Source organism: Sapajus apella, unplaced genomic scaffold, assembly GCF_009761245.1.
Source record: "Sapajus apella isolate SASKATOON/1434 unplaced genomic scaffold, GSC_monkey_1.0 scaffold31, whole genome shotgun sequence".
Taxonomy (NCBI): domain Eukaryota; kingdom Metazoa; phylum Chordata; class Mammalia; order Primates; family Cebidae; genus Sapajus; species Sapajus apella.
Genome location: NW_022436971.1, coordinates 592,282 through 616,289, shown reverse-complemented (window position 1 = coordinate 616,289; position 24,008 = coordinate 592,282). Strand labels below are relative to the sequence as shown.

At 52.9% G+C, this 24,008-nt stretch overlaps 1 protein-coding gene across 4 annotated transcripts in view; it reads right to left on the bottom strand.

The window, feature by feature from the left end:
- DNMT3A (DNA methyltransferase 3 alpha) overlaps positions 1-24,008 on the bottom strand; it is a 120,551-nt gene that overhangs the window by 81,896 nt on the left and 14,647 nt on the right. For 3 of the 4 annotated variants that reach the window (XM_032293942.1, XM_032293941.1, XM_032293945.1), the window contains exon 2: positions 9,348-9,596. In XM_032293942.1, the coding sequence (XP_032149833.1) occupies positions 9,348-9,410 (63 nt within the window). In that variant the 5' untranslated portion in view covers positions 9,411-9,596. Of the gene's footprint in view, positions 1-9,347; positions 9,597-9,767; positions 10,484-24,008 lie in introns of those variants that run through there. The other variant, XM_032293943.1, reaches the window with a different exon arrangement.

Below are 24,008 nucleotides of genomic sequence, written 5' to 3'. Positions count from 1 at the left end.
TTGGGAATAGATTTGAGCCCAGGTTGGTTTCCTCATCTGTCAAGCCAGGGGACTGAATTTGTCCACACTTCCAGTGGGGAGGGGAGGGGGTGGAAATTCCAGACATGCAGGCTTTGGAGAGGGCAGAGCCGAGCTGGGAGTTTCGCTCTGCTCTTTGCTTAGGAGTAACCTCCAGCTCTTTGGCCTCCCTGAGTCTTGCTTCCCTCATCTATCAAATGGGATGATACCTACTTCACAGTGATGTTATAAGAATTAAATAAGGTGATGTAGCAAAAGCTGACATGTGAGAGTCACTCAAGAACTGCTACCTTCCCCCGCTCTACACATCCGGATTCGTACTTCACTCCCACTCCATCCTTCCCATCCTCCTCCCCGCCTCATGCAAATCCCAGCGCGCAGCCCACCAAATGCAGGAATCCCTCACTACCATGCACAGCCCAACATCTGGCGGGGCTCCTGCTGCAAGGTATGTGGAAATACCAGGGCTCTGGGAGCTTTCCAAAATGCAAAGCTGATTATGACACTCTGCAGAGCTTAAACCCTTGCCACGGGAGTTCCCGGCGGCCAGGAGGATCCAGCCAAGCTCCTTAGCTCATGTGCAGGATGGTCCCCAGGATTTGGCTGGATCGCCTTGGTCTCCCTCTCCACATCATGGTCCCAACAGATAGCACCAAGGGTGAAGCAAACGGCTTCCAGCCTCAGACCCTGGGCAGACTGCTCCTTCTGCCCATACCAACTTCCCGTCAGGTTTATCAGCAAACTGTTACCCAACATTCCAGCCTCGTATCCTAGATTTCCTGTCCCTAGCCCTGCCTCCCAATCCCTTACCTAGACTGAGCTGAAAGACCCTTCCTCTCCTATAGTTCCCCTACCCAGCACAGCAGTGGTCAGCTCCTTGAGGGAAGTGTCAGTGTCTGATTCCTGGTGGCATCCAGAATGCCTAGAGCAATGCCTGTAGTCCAAGGCAGGCATTTGATGAATGACTGTCATGGAGTAGGTGCTTGACATGAGTCCATCGATGCAAGCAGAGGCACACACACAAATCCACAAACCCGTACAAATACAACTGTGTACGAGGCTCCAGTGCCTCTCGGATTTTTCGATTCTAGATTAGGAAACAAGAGGACTAAAACATCCCTTCTAGACTTAAACATAATTGTCACTTTGCATTTGTGTCATTCTTTGCAGCTTTCAAAGCACCTTCAGATTTGGTGGCCTGTTAGATTAGGTGGTTCCTCTCTCTAAACTTCTGAGGCTATGATCTGACCTACATTTCAACACTGCTCACTGGATGGATTATTTTAAGCCATATACAACGTCTCATTCTGATGCGCAGGGCGATGATGATAATAATCTCTCACATTTGGATCGTACATGGTAATTAACAAAGCATCTTCACATATGTTATTTCATTTTATTCTTATACTTTATGAAAAGCAGAGCTGGTATTATTTTTTTTCTATTACACAGGTGAAACACCTGAAGCTCAGAGAGATTATCTGACTTGCAGGGATCAGAAAACCAGGAAAGGAGGCCTTTAAAACCAAAATTTACATCTTCTGTTTACTAGCCCATGGGTCTTTCTATTGCAGCAAGCCACTATACCCTACCATGTCAACAGACAGACACACAGTGACACCATAAAGATACAGGGAATCCGAGGTCAAGGCACACGGGCATTTACAGACACAGACACTCTGGGCTGGCTGCACCCAGACACAGGACCCTTCCCACAAGAGAGTTATGTCTCTGAGGCCCTCACCTAGAGACAGCCAGCCTGACAGATGTGTTCCCTTCAATACTTAAACTGGATGCTACTGACCCAGCATCTGTTGAGCAGATATCTCAAGTTGGTGCTTGAGTCAAGGGGATGAACTTGCCGGATCTAGCCAGCTACTTGCCTGGGCCCCCTGGGACAAGAAGCATGCACAGCCTTTGCCAGCTGCCTGGCTGGCCTCCCAGGGACTGTCTGTGGTCATGGAATTCAGTGAAACGAATTAGCTTCTGCAAGGGGCAGAGCCCTGTCCCGGGCTTCCTGAGCACCAGGCTCTGCAGAACTACAGCCACATGCTCACGCACCCCCACGCCATGTACACACACACACACATATGCTCATATGCACACCCATGCCCAGACCAACCTGCAGAGGCTGATCCCAGCGTGAGGGGTCAGGCCAGGAATCACTGCAGATGCGTATGGGTCCACAGCAGATGCGTATGGGTCCACAGCCCTCCAAAGCCCCCTACTTTTTCTGATCTTAGTCATCTCCCAAAACTATCAGCCCTTTATTTCAATTATTCAACAATATCCAACAAATAATCATTGACTGCTTAGGTGGCATCATAAGATAATCACTGAGGAAAGCCTTCCATCCTCCTGAAAGGCCACTCTCAGGGGAGGGGCCGTGTCTCATTGGCCCCTCTGAGTCCCCCACAGCTCCTGGGTACTTGCACATGGAGGTGCTCCAGAAATGCCGAATAGCCGACAACGGTGGTGACCCTCTAGTTCCCAGGCCCTTCTGCCAGGGCTGCAGCTCCTTGTCCACAGCCTGTCCACCTAGCTGGCCTCATTATCTTCTGCAGGTGCAGGGTGTGCCAGACCTCACACCTACAGGGCAGCACACCTCAGCCCTGTCCGCCTCTGAGGTCTTGGTGCCATCACAAGATCAGGCATAGGGGTGTGCTCAAAAAATCTATTGAGCACCTACTGTGTACTGGATAGAAAGATAAACAAATAGGAAACTCGGTTCAGAGAGAGACAATGACATGTAAACAAATACCTGACGCCATGCTGAGCCCAGAGCAGAGTATGCCACTGCTCTGCCCGTGGCCGCTTCCATGGCACCAAGCCCACTCATGTCTGCTCCTTCAGCAGCACACCCGGCTCTGCCAGCCCTTGCTTAATGAGGGGAAGATCCAGATAAAACTACTTTGTAGCTGTGTGGCCTCTCTAAGCCTCAGTTCCTCATCTGTAAAATGGGGATGGGGAACCTCTGATCATCACCCTGCTCTGGGCACCTTCTGACTTATTGTGATGAGGGAGTGAGCCAATTACTGTGCAGAGAACACTCCTTTACTCCCTTCCACACTGCACAAACATTACGTGGGATGATTATGAGGAATATCCCTAATGCCCTGTGGCTCTCTGCAGATGCAGATGCAGGGTATGACCAGGCCTCCTGTGCTAGGCCCAGCTGCCAGCGAGGAAAGGCTCATTTCCCACTTGTCCTGAAACACTGCTCCACCACTACTCAGCTCTACTCTTTTTTTTTTTGAGATGGAGTTTCACTCTTGTCACTCAGGCTGGAGTGCAATGGTGCGATCTTGCTCACTGCAACTTCCGCCTCCCAGGTTCAAGCAATTCTCCTGCCTCAGCCTCCCGAGTAGCTAGATCACAGGCTTGTGCCACCACACACAGCTAATTTTGGTACTATTAATAGAGACAGGTTTTGCCATGTTGACTAGGCCGGTCTAGAACTCCTGACCTCAGGCAATCCACCTGCCTCAGCCTCCCAAAGTGCTGGGATTACAGGCGTGAGCCACTGCACCAGGCCCACTCTTTTTCTGCACAGCTGAGCCCAGCCTTTTCTGCCCTGGCCGACTCTCCTTCTCGGCAGAGCTGGGCTTCATCCCTAACCTAGCCATTAAGAGCAGGAGGGATCCAAGTGACCACGGCCCCTCACCTAGGCCCCTGAAGGGATCCACAGCCCCTGCCATCAGGAGTTAGGTTTCATCACCACTTGCCTTGTTTTACTTTTGTTCAAGGGATAAAGGGACCTCAAGCCTTTCGTGACTGATGACCCAAAGAGAGACAACCTTCCCTCCACGTCCTAGGCTCTCAGCAGACTCTAAGCCCACACTAGGTCCCCACCCATGCGTTCCTACTCCTCTCCCACGCCCCTGCAATTCATAGGGTGGCAGTGAGTCTAAATCACAAAGATGTAGGAAGGTAGGTAGGCAGGTGGTGGGTGGATCAGTAGGTAGATGTCCAAATAAATCATAAAGCTCACTTGACATACGCCACGTCCCCGTGTGAACCACTTGCACACACCATCTCATTTGAACCTCTCAAGCCAACTAGGGGCCATTTTCCCACTCATAGCCATGTTGCCAAGTCACGTGACAGAGTCCAGATTCAACACAGGCCTGTCTCCAAGGGCCAAACAACCCCGACCCAAGACTGTGCTGACTGCAAGGTTAACTAAATTTGACATATAATAATGTCCAATTTAAGAGAATTTTAGAGAACCTGAAGCCCAAAATGTAGGTACTGCTCAGGTCAGAGAGAGGCACTGTTCATATCACAAACCCACAGAGCACACCCAAGCCTCTCCTAACTCCCCCGAGGTAAGAGCGGGTGCACCGTTATCGCTGGCTGGGTTTCTGAGGAGGTGAGGGTGCAGAGGCTTTTTCTGTAGCAATTTAAACGTACTAAGAGGGATGCTCTTTGAAATGACCTTACAGCACCCATCGTCAAGCGAAGAGCCAGCCCTAACTGACCATGTGGGGGCATCTGAGTGCAAGAGAGGCAGCACGTGCCCAGGAGCAGGTGACAGACGGAGGGCAGCAAGAATCACTGCCACTGGAACTGGCAGGGATTCCACCCAAGGACAGAGGCCCTTGCACCTGCAGACCAGGGCAGAAGGAGGGCAGAGAGCCCACAGGAAATCAGTGGCTGCCGGGCTTCTGGGCTGGCCTTTGATGGGAAGGGGAAAGGCGGAGCAGCAGCCCCAGTGCTGGCCACAGACACACACACTCACACACGTGCATATGCAAACACATACTTGCAGCGTTTCCCCAACGTAAGTACGCACCGGCAGGAGAGGGCTTGATCAGGGGAGCTGCCCAGCTAGCCCAGTCCACCCCTGAGGGTAGGCATGGCATACCCACCTCAGTGCCTTCCTACCCCTCCACTAGGCCCTCCAAGAACGGTTACTCAGTTCATCTAACAGCCTTGCAGAGCCCTGCTAGCGGCCAAGTACCTGGAAAGGTACCTCAGTCTGAAGGGAGGGAGGGAGGAAGAGAATCAAAGAAGAGCGGTATGTCCAAAGAGGGAGAGCAGGGAAGGAAGGAGGGCGGGAGGCAGGAAGAAACGGTAAGAAGGTACGTGCCTGCAGCAGTGCCTCCATCTGGTGTGTGTGCCTGTGCGTGCAGGTGGTGTGTGCAGCTCCTGCTGGAGGTGAAGGGCCCCCAACCTCTCCCCCAGGGCAGCAGTGCTATTATGCAGTGAAAGGCTTTCTCCTGCAGCAGAAGTCCAGGGGAGGACTACAGATTCTCACTGTATCACCGCCGGGAGGCACCGTTCACCCCGTCCCCCTTCATGAAGGAGACAGCCTAAGGAGCATTGAAGCCAGGCTCATTCCAGCCTCAGCACTATGACTTACAAACTGTGTGACCCTAGGCAAGTGACTTAACCTCTCTGAGCTTCAGTTTAGTCCTTAATAAGATAGAATGATGAAAAGAATAGTGTCTACCTTGTGGGGCATTTATAATAATTAAATAAGATAATGCCCACACACAGCACCTGGCAGAGTTAGTGTTCAGTGCATCTTAGCCATTGTTTCTGAGGCCAGAGGAAAGGGGGTGGCGCTGAGATCAGGGGCCTGGCCTTGGGCTCTGGACTCCCCTCTGATTCATATTTGGGAATCTGAGGCGGCCCTTGGACCGCTCTTGGTCCCCTGTCCTGCTTCCTCTGCCCCCTGTCCTCTGCTCCACACTCCCTTCTAAGCTCCCAGCCTCCCCGCTGCTTGCCTCCCCACCCACCCTCCACGAGGCCAGCCCCCTCCCTCTGCTGCAGCCACATTTACCAGCTGACTCGCCCTGACCACAGCCCCAGAGCTCAGCCTGCCTCCTCCCCGTCTCCCCAAGCAGCCCTGCTCTGCCCACCATATGGATGGCGGTAGGGGTAGGCGGCAGGTGCCAGGGACACACACAGGCCACTGTACACTCCCAGCCACAGCATGGCCACTCAGCCCAGCACCCACAGCTTTGCACTCCACCTCCCTGATCCTGGGCACCAGGATTATTCTCCTGTGAGAGGGTCTTGGCCACTTTCATTTTCCTTTCCGTCCTATCCACAAAATATTTCCCGAGCACCTACTCTGTGCTATTCCAGGTCCTGGGGATTCACAGGGAAGAAAAGAGCTGTGGCCCTGACCTCCAGGCTAGCAGTGGGTGAAGTTAGCTACAACAGTAGTTCTCAGTGTCTGTGTGCAGCTGTATCCCCTGGAGGGCTGGTTAAAAGGTGCCCAACTGGGTCCCAGGCCCAGAGTTCTGGCTCAGCTGGTCTGGAGTGGGGCCTGATTTTGCCTTCCCAGGTGATGCTGAAGTTGCTGGTTTGGGGAACCCACTTTGAGAACCAATGGTCCCCTGCAAACTGTAATATAAGGCAGACTACAGCCTGGGCTTTGAGGCTCTGACCAGGGAGGAAAAGAGATTAGGGAAAGGGCCCACTAGGCAGAGGGAGCAACATAAACAAACACCTGGAGACTCCAGGAAGTACAGGAGTGGGGCTGGAGTGAAAGGTGCATGGAGGCGTGGCTGGGGGGTGGGGTAGGGGGAACAGAGGTTAGAGGGCCACATGGGGCCAGGTGGTGGAGGGGCTGGTGGGTGGCCACACCCCTTCCATCTGGCTTGCCAAACAGTTCCTTTGTGCACAGTGCCCCTGGCACCTGTGCCAGGCTCCCTGGGCTGCAGACCAAGCCTGTGTCTTCCCCTTTGCAGCTACCAGCACCCCTGCCTGCAGGCCTGGCTTTCTCGGGCTGCTGGGGCAGCTGTCAGTACCTCTCCCCACCCTCCCTGGCTGCGTGGCTCCCTGGAGGTGCTGGAGCCAGCCCAGAGGTGCTGGGGAGGTGTGCCAGGTGAGCCAGCATGCGTGGTGTGGGCGTGGGTGGCTGGGGAGGAGGCCCAGCTACGGCCCGGCCCTTGTCTATCCAGATCGCTGCCATCTTTTGGCATGACCGCCTGCCTGCCAGTGTGTGTGTGTGCACACCCTATCAGCACCGGGATCTAGGGCTGGGTGTGTGTTTGTTGCCGCTTGAGCCAGGGCAGTTACTATGGGTAGATAATAATAGCAATCGTAATCCTTCATAATTGGACCAGACTTTTCTGTCTACAGGTCACTTCCATGCCCGTGACCTCATCTGACTTCCACAATCACCCTGTAAAACAGGCAAGGCTAGAGTCACTATCCCCATTTTCCAGCTGAGCAAACACAAGCCCAGATGGCATGAAGTCACATCTCCAGTAAGTGGCATACTCAGGCCTAGGACCTGGGATTTCTGACTCCTGGTCCAGCGCTCCTTCTCAATCCTGAACCACTAGAATACAGATCCTGACCTGCCGCCGTCCATCGGTGGGGGCCTGGGCCCCACAGCCTAGAGCAGCAGCAGTGGTGTGGGAGTCCAGTCCAGTAACAGGAGGAGTGTGTCCCAGCTGTCCCCACCCTCCCCACCTGTGGGAAGCAGCTGACCAGTGACTGCCAGTGTATCGATGGGGAGCTGCGTCAGCAACTGTCAGGACATCGGACCCAGAGTGGGACGAGGCTCAAGGCTCGGGTCACCCAATCCGACAGAGAAAGCAAGCCAGGCCCAAGAAGGGGAGGGAGCCAGCCATGGCCACAGCTGCCACTCCAGAGCACAGGCGGCTGCAGGTATCCCCGACTCTACAGTCAAAGGGCCTGGGTCTTCATCCTACTTGAGTCCTGAGTGGGAAAAGCCTAGAGGCTCGCAGGTATCCAGGACTATCTGTTCTTTCCCAGGGGGGTCAGAAAGGTGGAGCCTGATCGGTAGCCCTGGGAGCCCTGTCCAGTGGGCTGCGGCGTGTGCTGGCTTCTTGGCCTGCTCTGCCTGACTGGGTGCACACACCCCCACGGTGCTCTACAGCGTGCGAGGCTGGGAAGGCAGGTCCCTGGGCTTCATGTGGACTCCTGGTATGTGTGTGTGTATCCTTAGTAGGACCTATCCCTAGTAGGCCATGGGAAGGGCTCAGACCTGGGAGGCAGGAGAACAGGCTCTCATCTGGACCTGCACTGTCCAGCAGGCCTCAGCTTCCTCATCTGTAAACTGGGGCCATCTGTCCTTGCCCGATTTGTCTCAAGCATTGTCCCCAAGGACCAAATGGAACCATTAATGGAAAATTGGGAAACAGAAACACACTCTGGAGAATGAGTGAACCCAGGAAGGAGCTAAGCACGAGAGGGAGGTCTCCGAGCTGATGCCCTTCAGGTAGGTGGGGTGCCTGGCTGCCTCTAGCCCCAGAGTGCTCAGGGCCCCCACAGCTGGTGCCAGGTGTCCACCTTTGTTCCAAAAGAACCAACTGCTGCCTCCACAAGCATGCTGGGCTACTCCCAGATACCACCAAGCATCACAGCTCCCAGCGCTGCTCAGGGGAAGGGGAGCGGCGGGGGCAGGAACTATGGATGGGTCACAGCAGACAGACATGCCAGGATGGCCTGTGGCCATCATAAGATCCCTGGGAGGAATGGCAGTGAGTTTACCATTCCATTGACAGAAGGCAACACACTCCAGTGCTAGGGGTTAAGGGGTAGCTTTTCCTATGGTGGGGACACAGCTCAACAGGCCAAGGCAGCCTGTGGGGATCCAGCAGGGACTCCCGTCAGTCTGATACAATCTCCTCTGACTGATTCAGGCACAACTTGGAGATCAGCAAGAGGGTGGAGAGGCCATCCCCTCAACTGGATTCTGAAAACATGGAGGTCGCCAGCTCCGAGACCAAAAGCCACAAAAGATCACCCAGTGACATTCACTTGGAGTCTGGGGTGGAGGGGGCGGGGACAGGAAATCACCGTCTCCAAAGTGCACTGACGACACACTGAGCACCCGGCCTGTGCCTCTGTCTGTGTGGGAGGGTGCCCCCCCAACCCCACCAGCGGCCTCTTGTCTACCATGCACCCCCCCCCAGACTTGTCTTTGGCCCCTTAGAAGCTACTGAACAGCTTAAGGAAACAGAGGCGGCTGAAAGAGAGAGAAAGTGATTCACCGGAAGGCTCACGGCCGGTAAGAGGAAGGTCCAAGAAGGAACCCAGGCTCTGCGACTATCTGTGAGGCCGAACCCTCACCGTGGCACAGACCTGGGCTTTAAGCCTCTATGCAAGCGCCATGGCGGTTAACAGCCTGTGTCCTGGAGCTAAATGCCTGCTCCACCATCAGAATTCAACCTCTGCAAGCCTCAGCTTCCTCATCACCCAAACAGGGACGTGAGGGTCCCACACCGTGTGAGCACTGAGTGATGTGGTCACACTCAGTGCGGGGAGCCGGCTGGCAGCGCGTGGCGACAGGGCTCTCCCTCTCCCCGGCCAGAGGGCCCCCAGCAGGGCCCGCCGCTCACCTTTCGGTCCTCCTCCCGCTCCGCAGCAGAGCTGCTGGTGTCCCCAGGGCCGCTGGAGGGCATGGCGGGCAGCTGGGCGCCGGGAGGCAGGCTGGGGCTGCGCGGGGCTGGGGGGCTGCTGGGCTTTGGGGAAGGAATTATCGTGGTCTTTGGAGGCGAGAGTTAAAACTTAAACATAGATCCCGGTGTGGAGCCCTCTGGTGAACGCTGCCTCCTGCGGCCTGTGGGTGGGGGCTTCGATGGCTCCACCTGTGGGGGAGAGAAGAGGGTCAGTGAAGCAGAGCACCCACCATCTCTGGGTCAGGCCCTCAGCCCAGGGCCACACCTGGCCTGTGAGGCCTGGGGCCTCGCTCCTTCTCCTCCCGGCCTCACCAGCGCCCCAGAGAGCAGGGAAACCCAGGCCAGCTCCCCTCAGGTCACCTCCTATCCCAGCAGCCTCTCAGCCCTTGGAGGTGGCAGCGGTCTCCCCTCTGTCGCTGTGGCCAATGGGTGCCACTTCTGGGACTTCCAGCTGCCTCCGCCTCCTCCCTTCTCTTCATTCACAGCCGCTCTCTCCTTTGAAAGCTTCCCGCATCCTCCCTCTCACCCCGATCAGCCCCTGGGAAATCCCAGCCTCCCCCAGAGGCCCCCAGCCCTGCTACATTTTCCTTCTAATCTGCCCTCACCCCCACCCCCACACCTCCCGCCACGTGGAGGAAGTGAGCGCAGTCAGGATGTAGTGAAATGTCACCTCGCTTCAGGACTGGCGCCTGGGCCCGGAGAAGTCTGGGCCCTGAGCTCAGGCTGTGGCCAGGCCTGGTTGGCTCTAGCCTGGGGGGAGAGGCCACGACCAAGGCCACAGCCACGGCCACAGGCCGCAGCCACACTGAAGCAGGAGTGAGGTGGCTCTCTCCCCCACCCCATGAACCAGCCCCATTTGGCTGCAGAGCTGGCAGGCTTGAGGGGTCCTCTGAACCCACTGCTCCAGGTGTAGGCCTCAAGCCAGTGAAATAACAAAGCCTGCAGCTCAGGCCACAGCTGGGGTGGGGTGTTGCTGCCTCGGCCCCCTCACTCAGAGGCATACAAGAGCTCCCCTGCTCCCCACCCCTGGTGGAGGCGGCCGCCAAGCCCCTGCCTCAAGTGTGCCAGGGCCCAGGAGGGGATTGGCAGGCGAGGGAGAGCGAGAGGCAGGCTGGATCTGGGCCCACCCACACCCTTCCCCTTCTAGTTCCTGGTTCTGCTTCCCCGGCTCCCCCTCCCTCCTGGGCTTCTCCTCCCATCCCCCTCCAGCCAGAGCTCCCTGGAAAACCAGGACCGGGAGAAAGCACAGGCTTGGCTCTCCCACAGGCCCAGCCCCTTTCTCAGGGGTGCATTGCTGCCTGGGAGAGGGGGCCCCAGCCCTGGCTCTGCCCCAGGGGGTAGTGAAAAGAAGGAGCTGGCGGGTCCTGTCCACTTCCTGCCCCAGTCCAGATGCCCTGGGTGGAACCCGTCCCTACCTCTGCTCTTTCCAAGCGGGGTTCTCCCGCCCCGCCGCCCCTTGGAGCTGGGAGTGATACTCTACCCTGGCTTCCCAACTCCTTCTTAGGGCCAGGATGGGAAGGGTTCCATCAGGTTAACCCAGAAGGGCTGGAAGCCCGCCTGCCCCACAGCTGAGCCCTGAGATAGCCCAGGTGCAGCGTCCATTCCCCTTGCCCCCAGGCACAGCACCTGGGCTCCAGGAAAGCTTGTTGCCTGGGTCTCCAAGAGGGCAGACAGCGGGACAGCAGTGGGGATCGCCTCCACGGGGCACATGACGCCCAGGGCCTGGCTTGTGCTCCGCCTGGGCAGCTGCTGTGCGTGCCCAGTTTACAGGTGATGCTAAGATCAACAAGGCTAGGACCTGTCAGAAGCTTGATCCCAGATCTCTTTTATGCTTAAACTCTGAGGGGTTGGGTTCACATTCCCCAACACATACCACAGAAGCAACTCTGGAGAGCCCGACAGAGAACTGGTCCAATCCGAAGCCCTCGGCCCCAGCCCTTAGCAGCCAGTGATTCCCTGTCAAGCCCCACTTCCCACTGGTTACCAGGGATATCTCCAGCCACCCCCAAACCAAAACCTTCAAAATGGCCCAGAAGCTAAGAGGGACAGAGTCTGGTTGGAAAGAACACTGAGCCTGGAGTCCGTAGAGGTGGGTTCTGCTCCTGATGGAGGCTTCCCAGGCCCTCAGTTTCCCCATAAATGAAATGGGAGAGCAGGACCCCTTCTATGAATAGCTCTGACCGGCCAAGGAGGCTGTTGCGGCCCCACAGTCACAGTGCACACATGAGAGGCTGACAAGGACAGGGCACCCCAAATGGAGTTGGGGAGACTCAGGCACAAGGAAGTGGGGTGGGAGTTGTCTCGACGCTACCCTAGGCCTAGAGACACCCACAGGGCATCTGTGCCACCATGGGTGCTTTGGGGTTCAGCTTTGGCTCCCAGTGGGGAGAGGAAGGAAGCTGGAGGGACAAACAGAAACTCACAGGGTGTTGGCCCCAAGGGCAGACATGGAAGAGGGACAGGGAAAGGGAGAGGAAGACAGACAGGTGAAGGGGGAGGGTAAGGGGAGAGGGAGAGAGAGGAAGGGGGAGAGGAAGGAAGAGAGGGTAAGGGAAAGAGGGAGAGGGAGAGAGAGGAAGGGGGAGAGGAAGGAAAAGAGGGTAAGGGAAAGAGGGAAAGGGAGAGGGGAAGGGGAAGAGGAGGGGGAGGGGAGGGGGGAGGTTCTCTTCCTCCTCCCCTTTCTCACCAAGACTCTGACATCTGAGCTGCAGGAACTGTCCTCACAGCAAACGCAGCTGACCTGGTCAATCCTAGGTCCCTTTCGTGTTGCTCATTGGACCAGCCTTGTCAGCAGCAGTCCCTCAAAATCACCCCCATCACCTAAAATCCTCCAGTACGTTGCCAGGCAGGCCATTTAGTGCACAATTCTAGGGGGCCCCAGTTGGTAATTAAGGTCCCAGACCTTGACATGGCACTGCCCACCTGCCCTTAGAGGCTTCCTTCTTCCTTCGGGCAGCCCAGCCGAGGGGAGGGGCTCTCCTGGGCCCACAGTCCCAACATAGCTGCAGGGGTCCGCCATCCACTCTTTCCACGCCCCACCCTGGTTCGCCCAGCAACAAAGCATTCCACCTGGGCCAAGGGCTGCACTGCAGCCACCACCGCCACAAAAAACCCTGTTTCCTCCTTTCAGAGTCCACAGTGACCATGAATAATGTTTGTAACAGCCACTTGAAAAAATTTCAAGGAATCCCACCATGAAAGCATCTACATATTACAGCAGATAGCACCATCTCCACTGCTTCAATTACAAAACCGTTGTGGAAAAAGGATTGAAATCTTTAAATATGTGTACCAAGGCTCACTACCTTCTAAATCCAGTGCAGTAGAAAAACGTTTTGTTTGTTTGTTTAGAGACAGGTTCTTGCTCTGGCACCTGGGCTGGAAGCAGTGGCAGTACCACAGCTCACTGCAGCCTCAAGCTTCTGGGCTCAAGTGATCCTACCACCTCGGCCTCCCAAAGTGTTGGGATTCCAGGCGTGAACCACACCACACCTGGCCAAAAGATTTTTTAAGAAGACATAAAATCAGGCCAGGTGCATTGGCTCATGCCTGTAATCCCAGCACTTTGGGAGGCCGAGGTGGGTGGATCACAAGGTCAGGAGATGGAGACCATCCCATCTAACACAGTGAAACCCCATCTCTACTAAAAATACCAAAAATTAGCGGGGCGGGGTGATGCGCACCTGTAGTCCCAGCTACTTGGGAGGCTGAGGCAGGAGAATCACTTGAACCCAGGAAGGGGAGGAGTGGCGGAGTCTCACCTCCCCACAACCTCCCCTTCCTGGGTGCAAGAGCAAATTTTTTCTCAAAAAAAAAAAAAAAAAAAGACATAAAATCACAAGGTTAGGCTGAACAAGAGAAGAAATACCACCAACAAAATTGTGGAATCTGGAAAGCAGATTTGTGACAGCCAAATTTCAGACAAGCGTGTGAATGCTGATATATCAGAGTCTTAAACAGATGCTTATAGGAAAGCACCAGGTACTTCAGGACTAGGGCTGAAGAGGATGCATGTGTGAAAAACAAGAGGCTGAGTGAGAGAAGTGAATTCCTCAATCCCTCCTCTAAAAGTCTGAAGGTTTATCCATAGTCTCTGGAGGGCACAAAATAGGGGTCCCAATTGACTCTCTTTGTACAGTCAATTGGGACAGCTGAGAACAAAGATGATACATCAAAGCCAAGGAGAGGAAGGTTGTTTTCAATGCTGATGTCCAGTCCCTCAGCCTCTTCCCCCACTGGGCTCTTAGAACACTGGCAGCCAGAGGACCCTTTCCTTCTCTGGAAAATCTAATGAGTCCAAGAGAAAAGGTCTAAGGATGCCAGTACCAACATCAGTACCCACATGGGGTCAAAATGGCTTATTCAGGTCAACCTACATAGACCTGAAAAATCAACAAGCCCACTATCATTCTCAGAGCTTCCAATCAGTTGGGTTTTTTTCGAGATGGAGTCTTGCTCTGTTGCCCAGGCTGGAGTGCAGTGGTGGGATCTCGGCCACTCTCCACCTCCTGGGTCCAAGCGATTCTCATTCCTCAGCCTCCCGAGTAGCTGGGACCACAAGTGCACGCTACCACGCCAAGCTAATTTTTGTATTTTTAGTAGAGATGAGTTTTGCATGTTGACCAGGCTGGTCTCGAATTCCTGACCTCAAGTGACCCCCCTGTCTTGACCTCCCAAAGTGCTGGGATTACAGGTGTAAGCCACCACGCCCGGCCCGAATTCTTAAAAAATTAAACAAATCTTAAACAATTTTCCAATTAGAATTATTTACTCAGCCAAATTATCATTTAAGTGTGAGAGTACAATAAAGACATTTTCTTTTTGTTTTTCTGAAATAGAGATGGGGTCTCACTATGTTGCCCAGGCTGGTCTTGAACTCCTGGCTCATGTGATCCTCCCACCTCAGCCTCCCAAAGTGCTGGGATAACGGGCATGAGCCATCCTGCCCGGCCCTAGTAAAAACATCTTCAGACATATGAGGTCTCACGCTCCTTTCCCAGGAAGGACAAGAAGATGTCCTCGAATAGGCAGAAGATCCAGCACAGGAGGTAAGGGAAGAAAGGCTCCAGGATGAAGGGGAAAAGAGGCCACACACCAGTCATCCGGCATGAGCCAGAGAGGGCCAGCCTTCCCCGCTGAGACTAGGGCATGAGTGTCGTCATCACCATGCCCTCTGCTGTTGCACTGTCTTTTTTTTTTTTGAGACGGAGTTTCACTCTTGTTGCCCAGGCTGGAGTGCAATGGCGTGATCTTGGCTCACCGCAACCTCCACCTCCCAGGTTCAAGCAATTCTCCTGCCTCAGCCTCCCCAGTAGCTGGGATTACAGGCATTTGCCCCCATGTCCGGCTAATTTTTGTATTTGTAGTAGAGACGGGGTTTCTCCATGTTGGTTAGGCTGGTCTTGAACTCCCGACTTCAGGTGATCCACCTGCCTCAGGCTCCCAAAGTGCTGGGATTACAAGTGTGAGCCACTGTGCTTGACTGAACTGCCTTTTTACCTGACAAAACTACAGGTATCACTTGTGGCCATACTCTGCTATCTGAACCCAGGAACTGAATGGAGTTTTTTCCTTTTTTTCTTCTTTGAGACAGTTTTGCTCTGTTGCCCAGGTTGGAGTGCAGTGTTGAAATCTCGGCTCATCACAACCTTCGCCTTCCGGGTTCAAGAGATACTCTTGCCTCAGCCTGGAGAGAAGCTGGGATTACAGACTCCTGCCGCCACGCCCAGCTAAGTTTTGCATTTTTAGTAGTGACAGGGTTTCACCATGTTGGCCAGGCTGGTCCCAAGCTCCTGACCTCAGGTGATCCACCTGCCTCAGCCTCCCAAAGTGCTGGGATTACAGGTGTGAGGCACTGCACCTGGCCATGAATGGATTTTGTCATGGACAGACGTGTGTCCTGGAATATGTGCTCCAATGAGAAGAGTGAGCCAAGTAAGAGGAGGACACGGAAGCCAGAAAACAGAGACTGCAACTGAAAAGCAAAGGGAATTCTAAAGATGGCTATAAAAGGAAGTCACAGAACATCAGCTACAATGTGCCTAGAAAGCAACCAGCCCAGAGTGAAAGAGGGTAGAAAACTTAAAAAGGTGGAACTGAAGCATCTTTTACCAACATGGCTGCCCATGTGGAAAGCAATACTGATGGCTAATTAAAGTGTGGTAGGCCCACCACAAAGAAGTGACAAATGCTGGAGGTGATGGACATACCAACTACCCTGTTTTGATTGTTATACAATGTATACATGTATGGAAACATCACATGGTACCCCATAGATATGCACAATTATTACATGTCAATTAAAAAGAAAAAAAAAAGAGATAAGATAACAGTAATGTTACAGAAAAATAAAATTATATTAGAAGTTGTGGTAGGAATTAGCAACAGGTACAAAAAGTAAGGCAAATGAGAAACAAGGTAATTATTAACTTCAGGAAAAAAAATGAAAACAAACTATTATAGTATACCACAAGGCTCAGTTGTGAATAACAGTTGCATTGAAATAATAAACACTGTATGTAGGCTTAACAAATATATGTGTGTGTGTATACATGTAAGTATGCATGTATGAACATACATATTACTTTTATATGTACCACAAAACTAATGGCTTAAAGCAACACATTATCTTTCAATTCTGGAAGTCAGTAGTAAAACAGAAAAAAAGACTCTCCTTAGTAGGATAAACTCAAGATGTTGGTAGGGCTGCATTCTTTTCTGGAAGCTCTAAGGAGAATCCATTTCCTTGACATTTTCAACGTCTAGAGGCTGCCCTCATTCCTTGCCATGTGGTCCCCTTCCAACTCCAAAGCCAGTGATGGACAGTCTTTTTCCATCACAGTACTCTCTGCCTCATCAACATCTTCTCTGACTACTTTCCTGCTTCCATCTTTCACTTCTAATGACCCTTCTGATTACACTGGGACCACCCAGATAATCCAGGATAATCCCCCCATCTCTAGGTCATTAATTTAGTCACATCTGCAAAGTCCCTTTTGCCATGTAAGGTGACATGTCCACAGGTCCAGGGGATTAAGACCTGGTCTTCTTAGGGGGACCATTATTCTGGCAACCAAATGGGCAAAACATTTTTGAGGCTGGACACAATGGCTCATGCCTGTAATCCCAGGACTCTGAGAGGCCAATACAGGAGGATTACTTGAGACCAGCCTGGTGATACAGGGAGATCCTGTCTCTACAAAAATTTAGAAAATGGCTGGGCGCGGTGGCTCACGCCTGTAATCCCAGCACTTTGGGAGGCCGAGGCGGGTGGATCACGAGGTCAAGAGATCGAAACCATCCTGGTCAACACAGTGAAACCCCGTCTCTACTAAAAATACAATAAATCAGCTGGGCATGGTGGCGCATGCCTGTGATCCCAGCTACTCAGGAGGCTGAGGCAGGAGAATTGCCTGAACCCAGGACGCGGAGGTTGCGGTGAGCCGAGATTGTGCCATTGCACTCCAGCCTGGGTAACAAGAGTGAAACTCCGTCTCAAAAACAAAACAAAACAAAACAAAACAAAATTTAGAAAATTAGCAGGGTATGGTGGCACATGCCTGTATTCCCAGCTACTTGAGAGGCTGATGTGGGAGGATTGCTCAAGCCCAGCGGGTTGAGGCTGCAGTGAGCTGTGATCGTGCTACCACACTCTAGCCTGGGCAACAAATCGAGATCCTGTTTCAAAAAAACCAACAACAAACAGTTTTTTGAAAAAATATAAGAAGAATACTGTTAATATTTAGGAGGATGGCTGAGGATTAGAAGGGTTGGCCATGTAAGAGATCGACTAAACAGGAAATCAATGGAAAATGTCTAAATAGATGACTCAAAAATATGCACTTTACTCAGAAACATGAGATGAAAACTGCTGGAAGAAATGGCTAAGAGAATCAAAGTGGTTGCCTCTGAGAAGAGGATAAGGGTAGGAGTAGACAAGGAATCACTGCAGTTTGTGAGGAGGCTTTAGTACTATTCGACTTCTTAAATTATATGCATATACTACTGTGAGTAAATAAAAATGAATTTTTAAACAGAGAGAGTGGGGATGGGAGAAAGGGCTTACATCCCATCTGCAGCCATGGGTTGCGTTTGGCCTCCATTTCCTCCTCTATAAATAAGAGCGTAGCTGACGCCCTTCCACCTCTGTTGTTTTATGAAATCATCACGTCCCACAGAATAACCATCATCAGCTCCTCACACCCACACAGAGTTCCATCACCAGCTACAACACTGGTACCTCCCTCTCCACCCCCCACCCTCACAAAATGCTGAGTCCTCCAAACACATCATTCCCACTGCAACCAGCCCATGGGCAGTGCAAGTCAGTGCTGCCTGCATTCCTAACCACAACCCCGCTCACTCAGCCCCATCTCAGACCCAAGAGCCATATCTCAACCATCTCCTGGAGCCTGACGACTGCTCCCCCGCATCACACTGTCCCCACCGCCATCCCCACCTTCCTCACCAACCCCAGCCTCATCAGCACCCCCTGAGATGACCACCGGAGCCTCCTCTCCATCTTCAGATTGAGAGACTGCTGGCCCCCCTGCCACCCCACAGTCTCACCCCAACACGGGCTTGCACACAATTGTCCTCTTCCAAAACCAAAACTGTCACGGCCCACACACCTAAATCCTCACTCCACCAAACACCAGCCCAATGTTCTCACCCCAAGAGCCTCTTCTTCTCCATCTCAAGCTCTCTGTCTGAATGACAGAGATTTCTGCAGCAGGTCCTTCTTCCTCCCTTTGCATGAATTTTCCTTTTCCTCTAGTGGACTCTGGTTGTTCTGCTCTACCTAGAAGCCTTCCCTTCCTTCCTGGTGGGAAACGCTGGTCATGGGGTTTCAACTCTGCCTATGCTGACCTTAACCCCCACCCCAGGCAAGGGGTGAGCATGTGACCAGGTAGAGCCAATCAGAGGCCTCCCTGGAACCTTTTTCCCTATGCAATGGAAAGATGCTAGCGTGGTCAATGTGAGTCAGGGGCTGCCAGCTGCTGCCTTCCCACCACGTGGAGAGAGCCTGCCTGAGAATGAAGAGCTCAGAGATGAAGACAGCGGGAGAAAGCTTTCAGTCACTGTCCGGTCCCCTGGTCTTGCTGTTCCTGGAGGCAGGGGTGTCTCTGAACTTTTGGGCGCTGTGAACCATCACTCCTTAGGTATGAGTCTAGACTTGTGGCTGACACCCTCCTGGCCTATAGGCTAATCTCAGTCCCCTCTGGGAGGCCCACTGCAGGGCTTCTAATGCTGGCCTTATTTCTTACTAGCTTTGTGGCCTGAGGCAAAACGGTGCCTCCGTTTTCTCAGTGGTAGAGTGGGGAAATAACTCTCCGACTTACAGGGCTGCTGTGAAATCTAAAGTGGAATGCCCTAAAAATGTTTCCAAGAGCGCCTGGCACAGAGAAAGTACTCAATAAATCTTAATGACTATTACTCTCGGATTCAACAAGCCCGCAGATTTCTCCCCTTCCTGAAATCCCTGGAGTTCCTCTGAGTGGCCTTTGCTCAAGCAGGCGCTCGTGCAAAGCTCGAGCTCCTCCAACATGTCAGGTCCGCGAGCAGAGCTTCACAATGTCAACATCTCATTAATCCTCACGCCTCACCCCAACCCTTTGAAGCGGGTACTATTTTTATCCCCATTTTCCAGATGAGAATAATGAGGTATGGGAAGATTAATAAAACTGCCCAAGGTCACACAGTGGGTAAGGGGTGGAGCCAAAGCAGTCCCGGTCCGTCCCACTCAGAAGCCCTCAGCCCTCCGCCCCATCCCTCACAACTAGCATGTGACTGCTGCAGATAGATCAACGTTGGGCACGGACTGGCCAGAAAACAGTTTCCAGTCTCTCTTTCCTGGTCAGGCTTGTCTGCAGTGGGAGTGGGGAAGGAGGGCACAGTACTTTCTAATGACAGTATTTAATGCCCTGCCCAATGCAGTGTCATTCATTCATTCAAGCAGCTATTTCCTGAGCACCTACCATGTGCCAGGCACTGTGCTAGAAAACATGCCCCGTCCTGTTCAATCCTCATAACAATCCTATGCAGTAGGTCCTGGTGTTATCCCCATTTTATAGAATACATGGAGGCCTAGACAGGTGTAGTACCTCTCCAGGGTAGCATAGCTAGTGAGCTTCAGGGCAGGATTATGAATCCAGGTCTATGTAACTCGGGACCCCGGCAAACGTGGCAGTTCTTGGTCATGAATGAGCACACTAAACATGGATCCCAGAGCCAGCGCCATGATCAACTGTTTATGCCTCTGGGGTGACCCTGGCCCACAGATAAGAGTCCCATGGCCAAATTTCCTATATGAGCTTAGGAGGAGGTGCCAATGAGTCCTGTGGGTGACAGAAGGCAGCAGAGTATCTTGTGCCCCACCCCCACCCCCTGCCCAATCAACTGCCAGGGTGGGGGTGCACTGGGGGCCAACAGAAAGTAGAGGCAACCTCCTAGACAGAAATGCCTATCTGTCCACTATTCCCCCTCCTGTCACAACCTCTCTTGGTCATAAGGCTGGGGGTGGATAAAGAGGAGGGGGAGGGAGGGGGGTCTTGGTGCCACTTTCCAGTGAGATGCCCATCATCATTCCATCGCCCTTTCAGAAACATCACTTTCACCCAAACCACTGGGTATTCATAGAATACCAAAGCCACTGGTGAGAGGCCAGCAGTCCTGCCGTCTGTAAAGCCCATCTGTCTGGCTCTAGAATCACAGTAAGACGGCTTGTGGCTCTCACACCACCCTCGAGGCCACGGCACCACTAGCACTGGCACCGGGAGCAGGAGTACTTATGATCACACCAAACTTGCTGCCACCACGGCGGACACATGGGAGTCTGAGTCAGACTCCTTTGCTCACACTAATGGTTGCCATGACACAGCCTCAAAAGTGAGGAGGGGGTGATTTATACCCAAAATAGACGCTGTTAAGGAGCTGAAGTTGTTCTCAGGAGCCAAAATGAGCCAACACAGACTTTGGTAAGCCAGCACCCATTTCCAAGTGCTGGAAGCCAGGAGCCCTGTCTAAGGGGTCACATGTGCTGTGGGTCAGATGGGCTTTCCACGGCCTGGGAGTCAGGGGCACAGAGTGGCCAGGCTGGAGTCCATGTGAGAATCAGGCACATGGTCCTGGACGGGGGTCTGGCAGCGACCAGCATGGGTCTGATTTTATCACCCCCAGCGGAAGTGGCCCACGGTCATCTGCACGTTTCTCTGCTTTTTCAACCTTCTCTACAGAACGGTCTACAGCTGCCAGCTCCGGAGGCTCTATCACTTAGCCTCCTACGCATGGCCCTGTTCCCCCACCCCGCAGCTCTGAAACCCTCTAGGGATGCTGACCATCTTTGTCCTTGGGGGAGAATGCTCCCACCAGGGGATATATCACAATGTTTTCCCTGGGACAGGCGACACTTACACCCACTTGGCTTTCTTGAATCCCTTATGTCACAGAACTGACTGGAAAAAAGGAGTGACGCCACTGTCTGAAGTGATTGATCCTAGTTACCAAGGAGAAAACTGGATTGCTGATCAGCAACAGAGCTGAGCAAGGCTACGCCTGGAACCCAGCAGATTCTCTCAGGCACCTCTTAAGACCTTCCATGCCCAAAGGAAAGCTTAATGGAAAGTTATGGTAACAACAACAAAAGCAGGATAACTAAGGACTCAGATCCTTTGGGAATGAGGGTTTGGGCCACTCCACTGAGTAAAAGAAGCATGACCTGCTGAGGCTCTGGCTGAGTGTGGAGGAAATGCAGGATAGAAGAAGAGGAGAAGGAAGCCAGGTAGCAAGTGCAGCCTTGTGAACAAATGCAGAAACCAGGCCTCTAGTGGTTTTGCACGCTTTCTATTCACTTGAGATATATGTGTGTGTGTGTTTGCAATATGGTAACCATTTTCTTCTTTTTTCTCATTCTCATGTTTTTTTTTTTTTTTTGAGACGGAGTTTCATTCTTGTTGCCCAGGTTGGAGTGCAATGATGCAGTCTCGGCTCACTGTAACCTGTGGGTCCCAGGTTCAAGTGATTCTTCTGCCTCAGCCTCCCAAGTAACTGGGATTACCGGTGCCCGCCACCATGCCCGGCTAATTTTTTTGTATTTTCAGTAGAGACAGGGTTTCACCATGTTGGCCAGGCTGATCTTAAACTCCTGACCTCAGGTGATCTGTGCACCTCGGCCTCCCAAAGTGCTGGGATTAGGCATGAGCCACTATGCCCAGCCCCCATTGTTTTCTATACAAGTTCTTGGCAGTTAACTTTATAATTTAGTCTTTAGGTATCAGAATATTCAGTCGGACTGTGACTGGCTTTGAGAAGTTATTATAGCCAGATAGTTGGGGGTCTTTGGGCAAATGGGTGAGAACTTCATAAGAAGGATAACTGTCTTGATAGGTAGACATCTGTTGGTTGTTTTTGTATGGGAGTTCAGATGATGTAAAAGGGTGCAAATGGAAGCTGTGTAGCCAAAGGGGTAGACTGGGCCAGTTATCAATTTATTCACCCATTGTTGCCTGTGCTGTGAAGATAGAGCTGGGCCCTTTAAATACTTTTCCTTTGCCAGCTGGCACAACTGTGGAGGACACTGAAGAGGTGTTGAAGGAGGAAGCGAGTTTCCGTCCTAGCTGATGTGCTCTCTTGGTGGGTTCCTGCATGGTATACAGCCTCTCCAGCAGCCAGATCTTGCTGCATGGGCGCTTTCCAGCATCAGGGTCTTGCCAGATGTGAAGCTTCCCAGAACCCAGCTCCTGTGCTGTCGCAGCTTCTCTGGCACCCAGTTCCCATGGCATGCAGACTTCCAGTGTCCAGCTCCTGCAGGAGTGCCAGGCTCTTGCAATGCAGGTAGCTTTCCCAGCGCCCTGCTCCAGCAACACAAGGCAGGCAGCAGCACCCAACAGTCAGGAGCTTCACTCAGCACTCCCCTGGGAAAACAGCAGCCATATGCTTCCAGCAAGATACCTCTCACAAACAACTTTCCTTGGGACCCAAAAAGATGGATTTCCAGTAAATTCCGGAGTGTGGCTATGCAGCAAGTTCTGCCAACATGGCATTACAGAGACCTTGCCATCCAGGGAGCCATGGTCACACCCTCTCCATCAACGTCTGGATCTCAGCCCTGTGGGGCCTCTTCCTTGGGCATTCTGTGGCAACCCTAGAGGTAGGGGCTGTTCTCACAGCTATTATTTTTGTATTCTTTGGAGTTATTTTTGCTTCTTACTAGCCAATTCCTCATTATTCCAATCCCATTAGAGTTAATAATCCTTATGTGAAACTTTCCTAGTTCCAGTCACCATGTGGTCTCTGCCTCCTGAATGGACCCTGACTGATATCGTCACCCACGGCCCCAGAGGGCCCTTTTTCTTCCTCACGGCCCTTGAGCTCAGTTCCACATCCTGGCCAACTCATCACTCCCTGCTTCAGGCACTCCCTCAACAGCCATTTCTTGAGTGCCATTGTGGAGCTGGGCCCTGGAGGGAAAGGAGACCCCGGCTTCTGCAGCTCACCAGCAAGTGCCTTCTCCGTGTTCTCTCCCAGCTGGGACTCCATCTGGCTCCTTGCTCCTGGGTCTCCAGCCTCAGATTCTGCAGCTCTGTCTCCAGGGCTGGCCAAGAGTCTCGATCCCACTTCTGCATGGTGGGCGCTCCTCAAAGGTCATGTTCTACCTTCAGCTTCTCTTTGAGTGCTCTTCCTCTAAGACACTTGGGCATAAGTTAACATAGGCCTCCTTCTGCCAGGGGCTTCATCTGTATTTGCTTTCATCCCAACTGGATGACTTGCAGTCATCTAAAATCCTGCTCTTCCAGAACATGCTTCCTTCAGCTCTATTTTCTGGCTTTTCCCCCAATATGGAAGTAACACTCCCTTCCCTTCAGCTGCCTAAGCCCCAAACCCTGGAGAAAACCCAGGTCCCACCTTTCCCCTGGGTCCCCACGTCCAGCAGGCACCTGGTCCTCAGGCTTCTCTCCTCCCCCTATTCCCTCCAGGCCCTTTGTACCTCCTGTGTCTGCGGCACAATAACCTGGTGGCTCCCCTGTAGCGGTTCTGCCTGCCTCTGGCGTCTCTACCTCCCACCCTAGCCTCTCAGCAGATTGTAAAATTGTCCACACATGGCTCCCTCTATGAAAGCCTATGACGCCTGGTGAGAATTTTAAAAAATTGGTTGTGAAGGTACTAAAACCATCGAACTGTACACTTAACGTGGGTAAACTGCATGGAATGTGAATTATATCTTAAAGCTACTATTTAAAAAAAATCCTGTGATGCCAAAGATTTTCACACATGGTAAAATATACGCTCTGGCCTGGCCTCACCGGGGCTGGCTGCAATGCAGCCTCCGCCCACTGTTCTGGCCATGCCCCCACCTCTCCCAGCTCTCCCAGCTGTCCCCAGATGACACCCCTGGTTCCCACCCTCTCCCACAGGGCCCACTCAGCTCCCCCTCCCAGTCCTTCAACCCAGCATCTCTCCTTCCCCCACCCTGTCCCCTTCTCCTCCACCACCCACCCAGGGGTCACTGAGTGTTCCCTGCGTAGACAAATGCGTCTAACTTCCCAAAGCGACGAGGTCAGAGTTCATGCCTTGCATCTTGCTGTCCTTCTCCACCCCACCCAC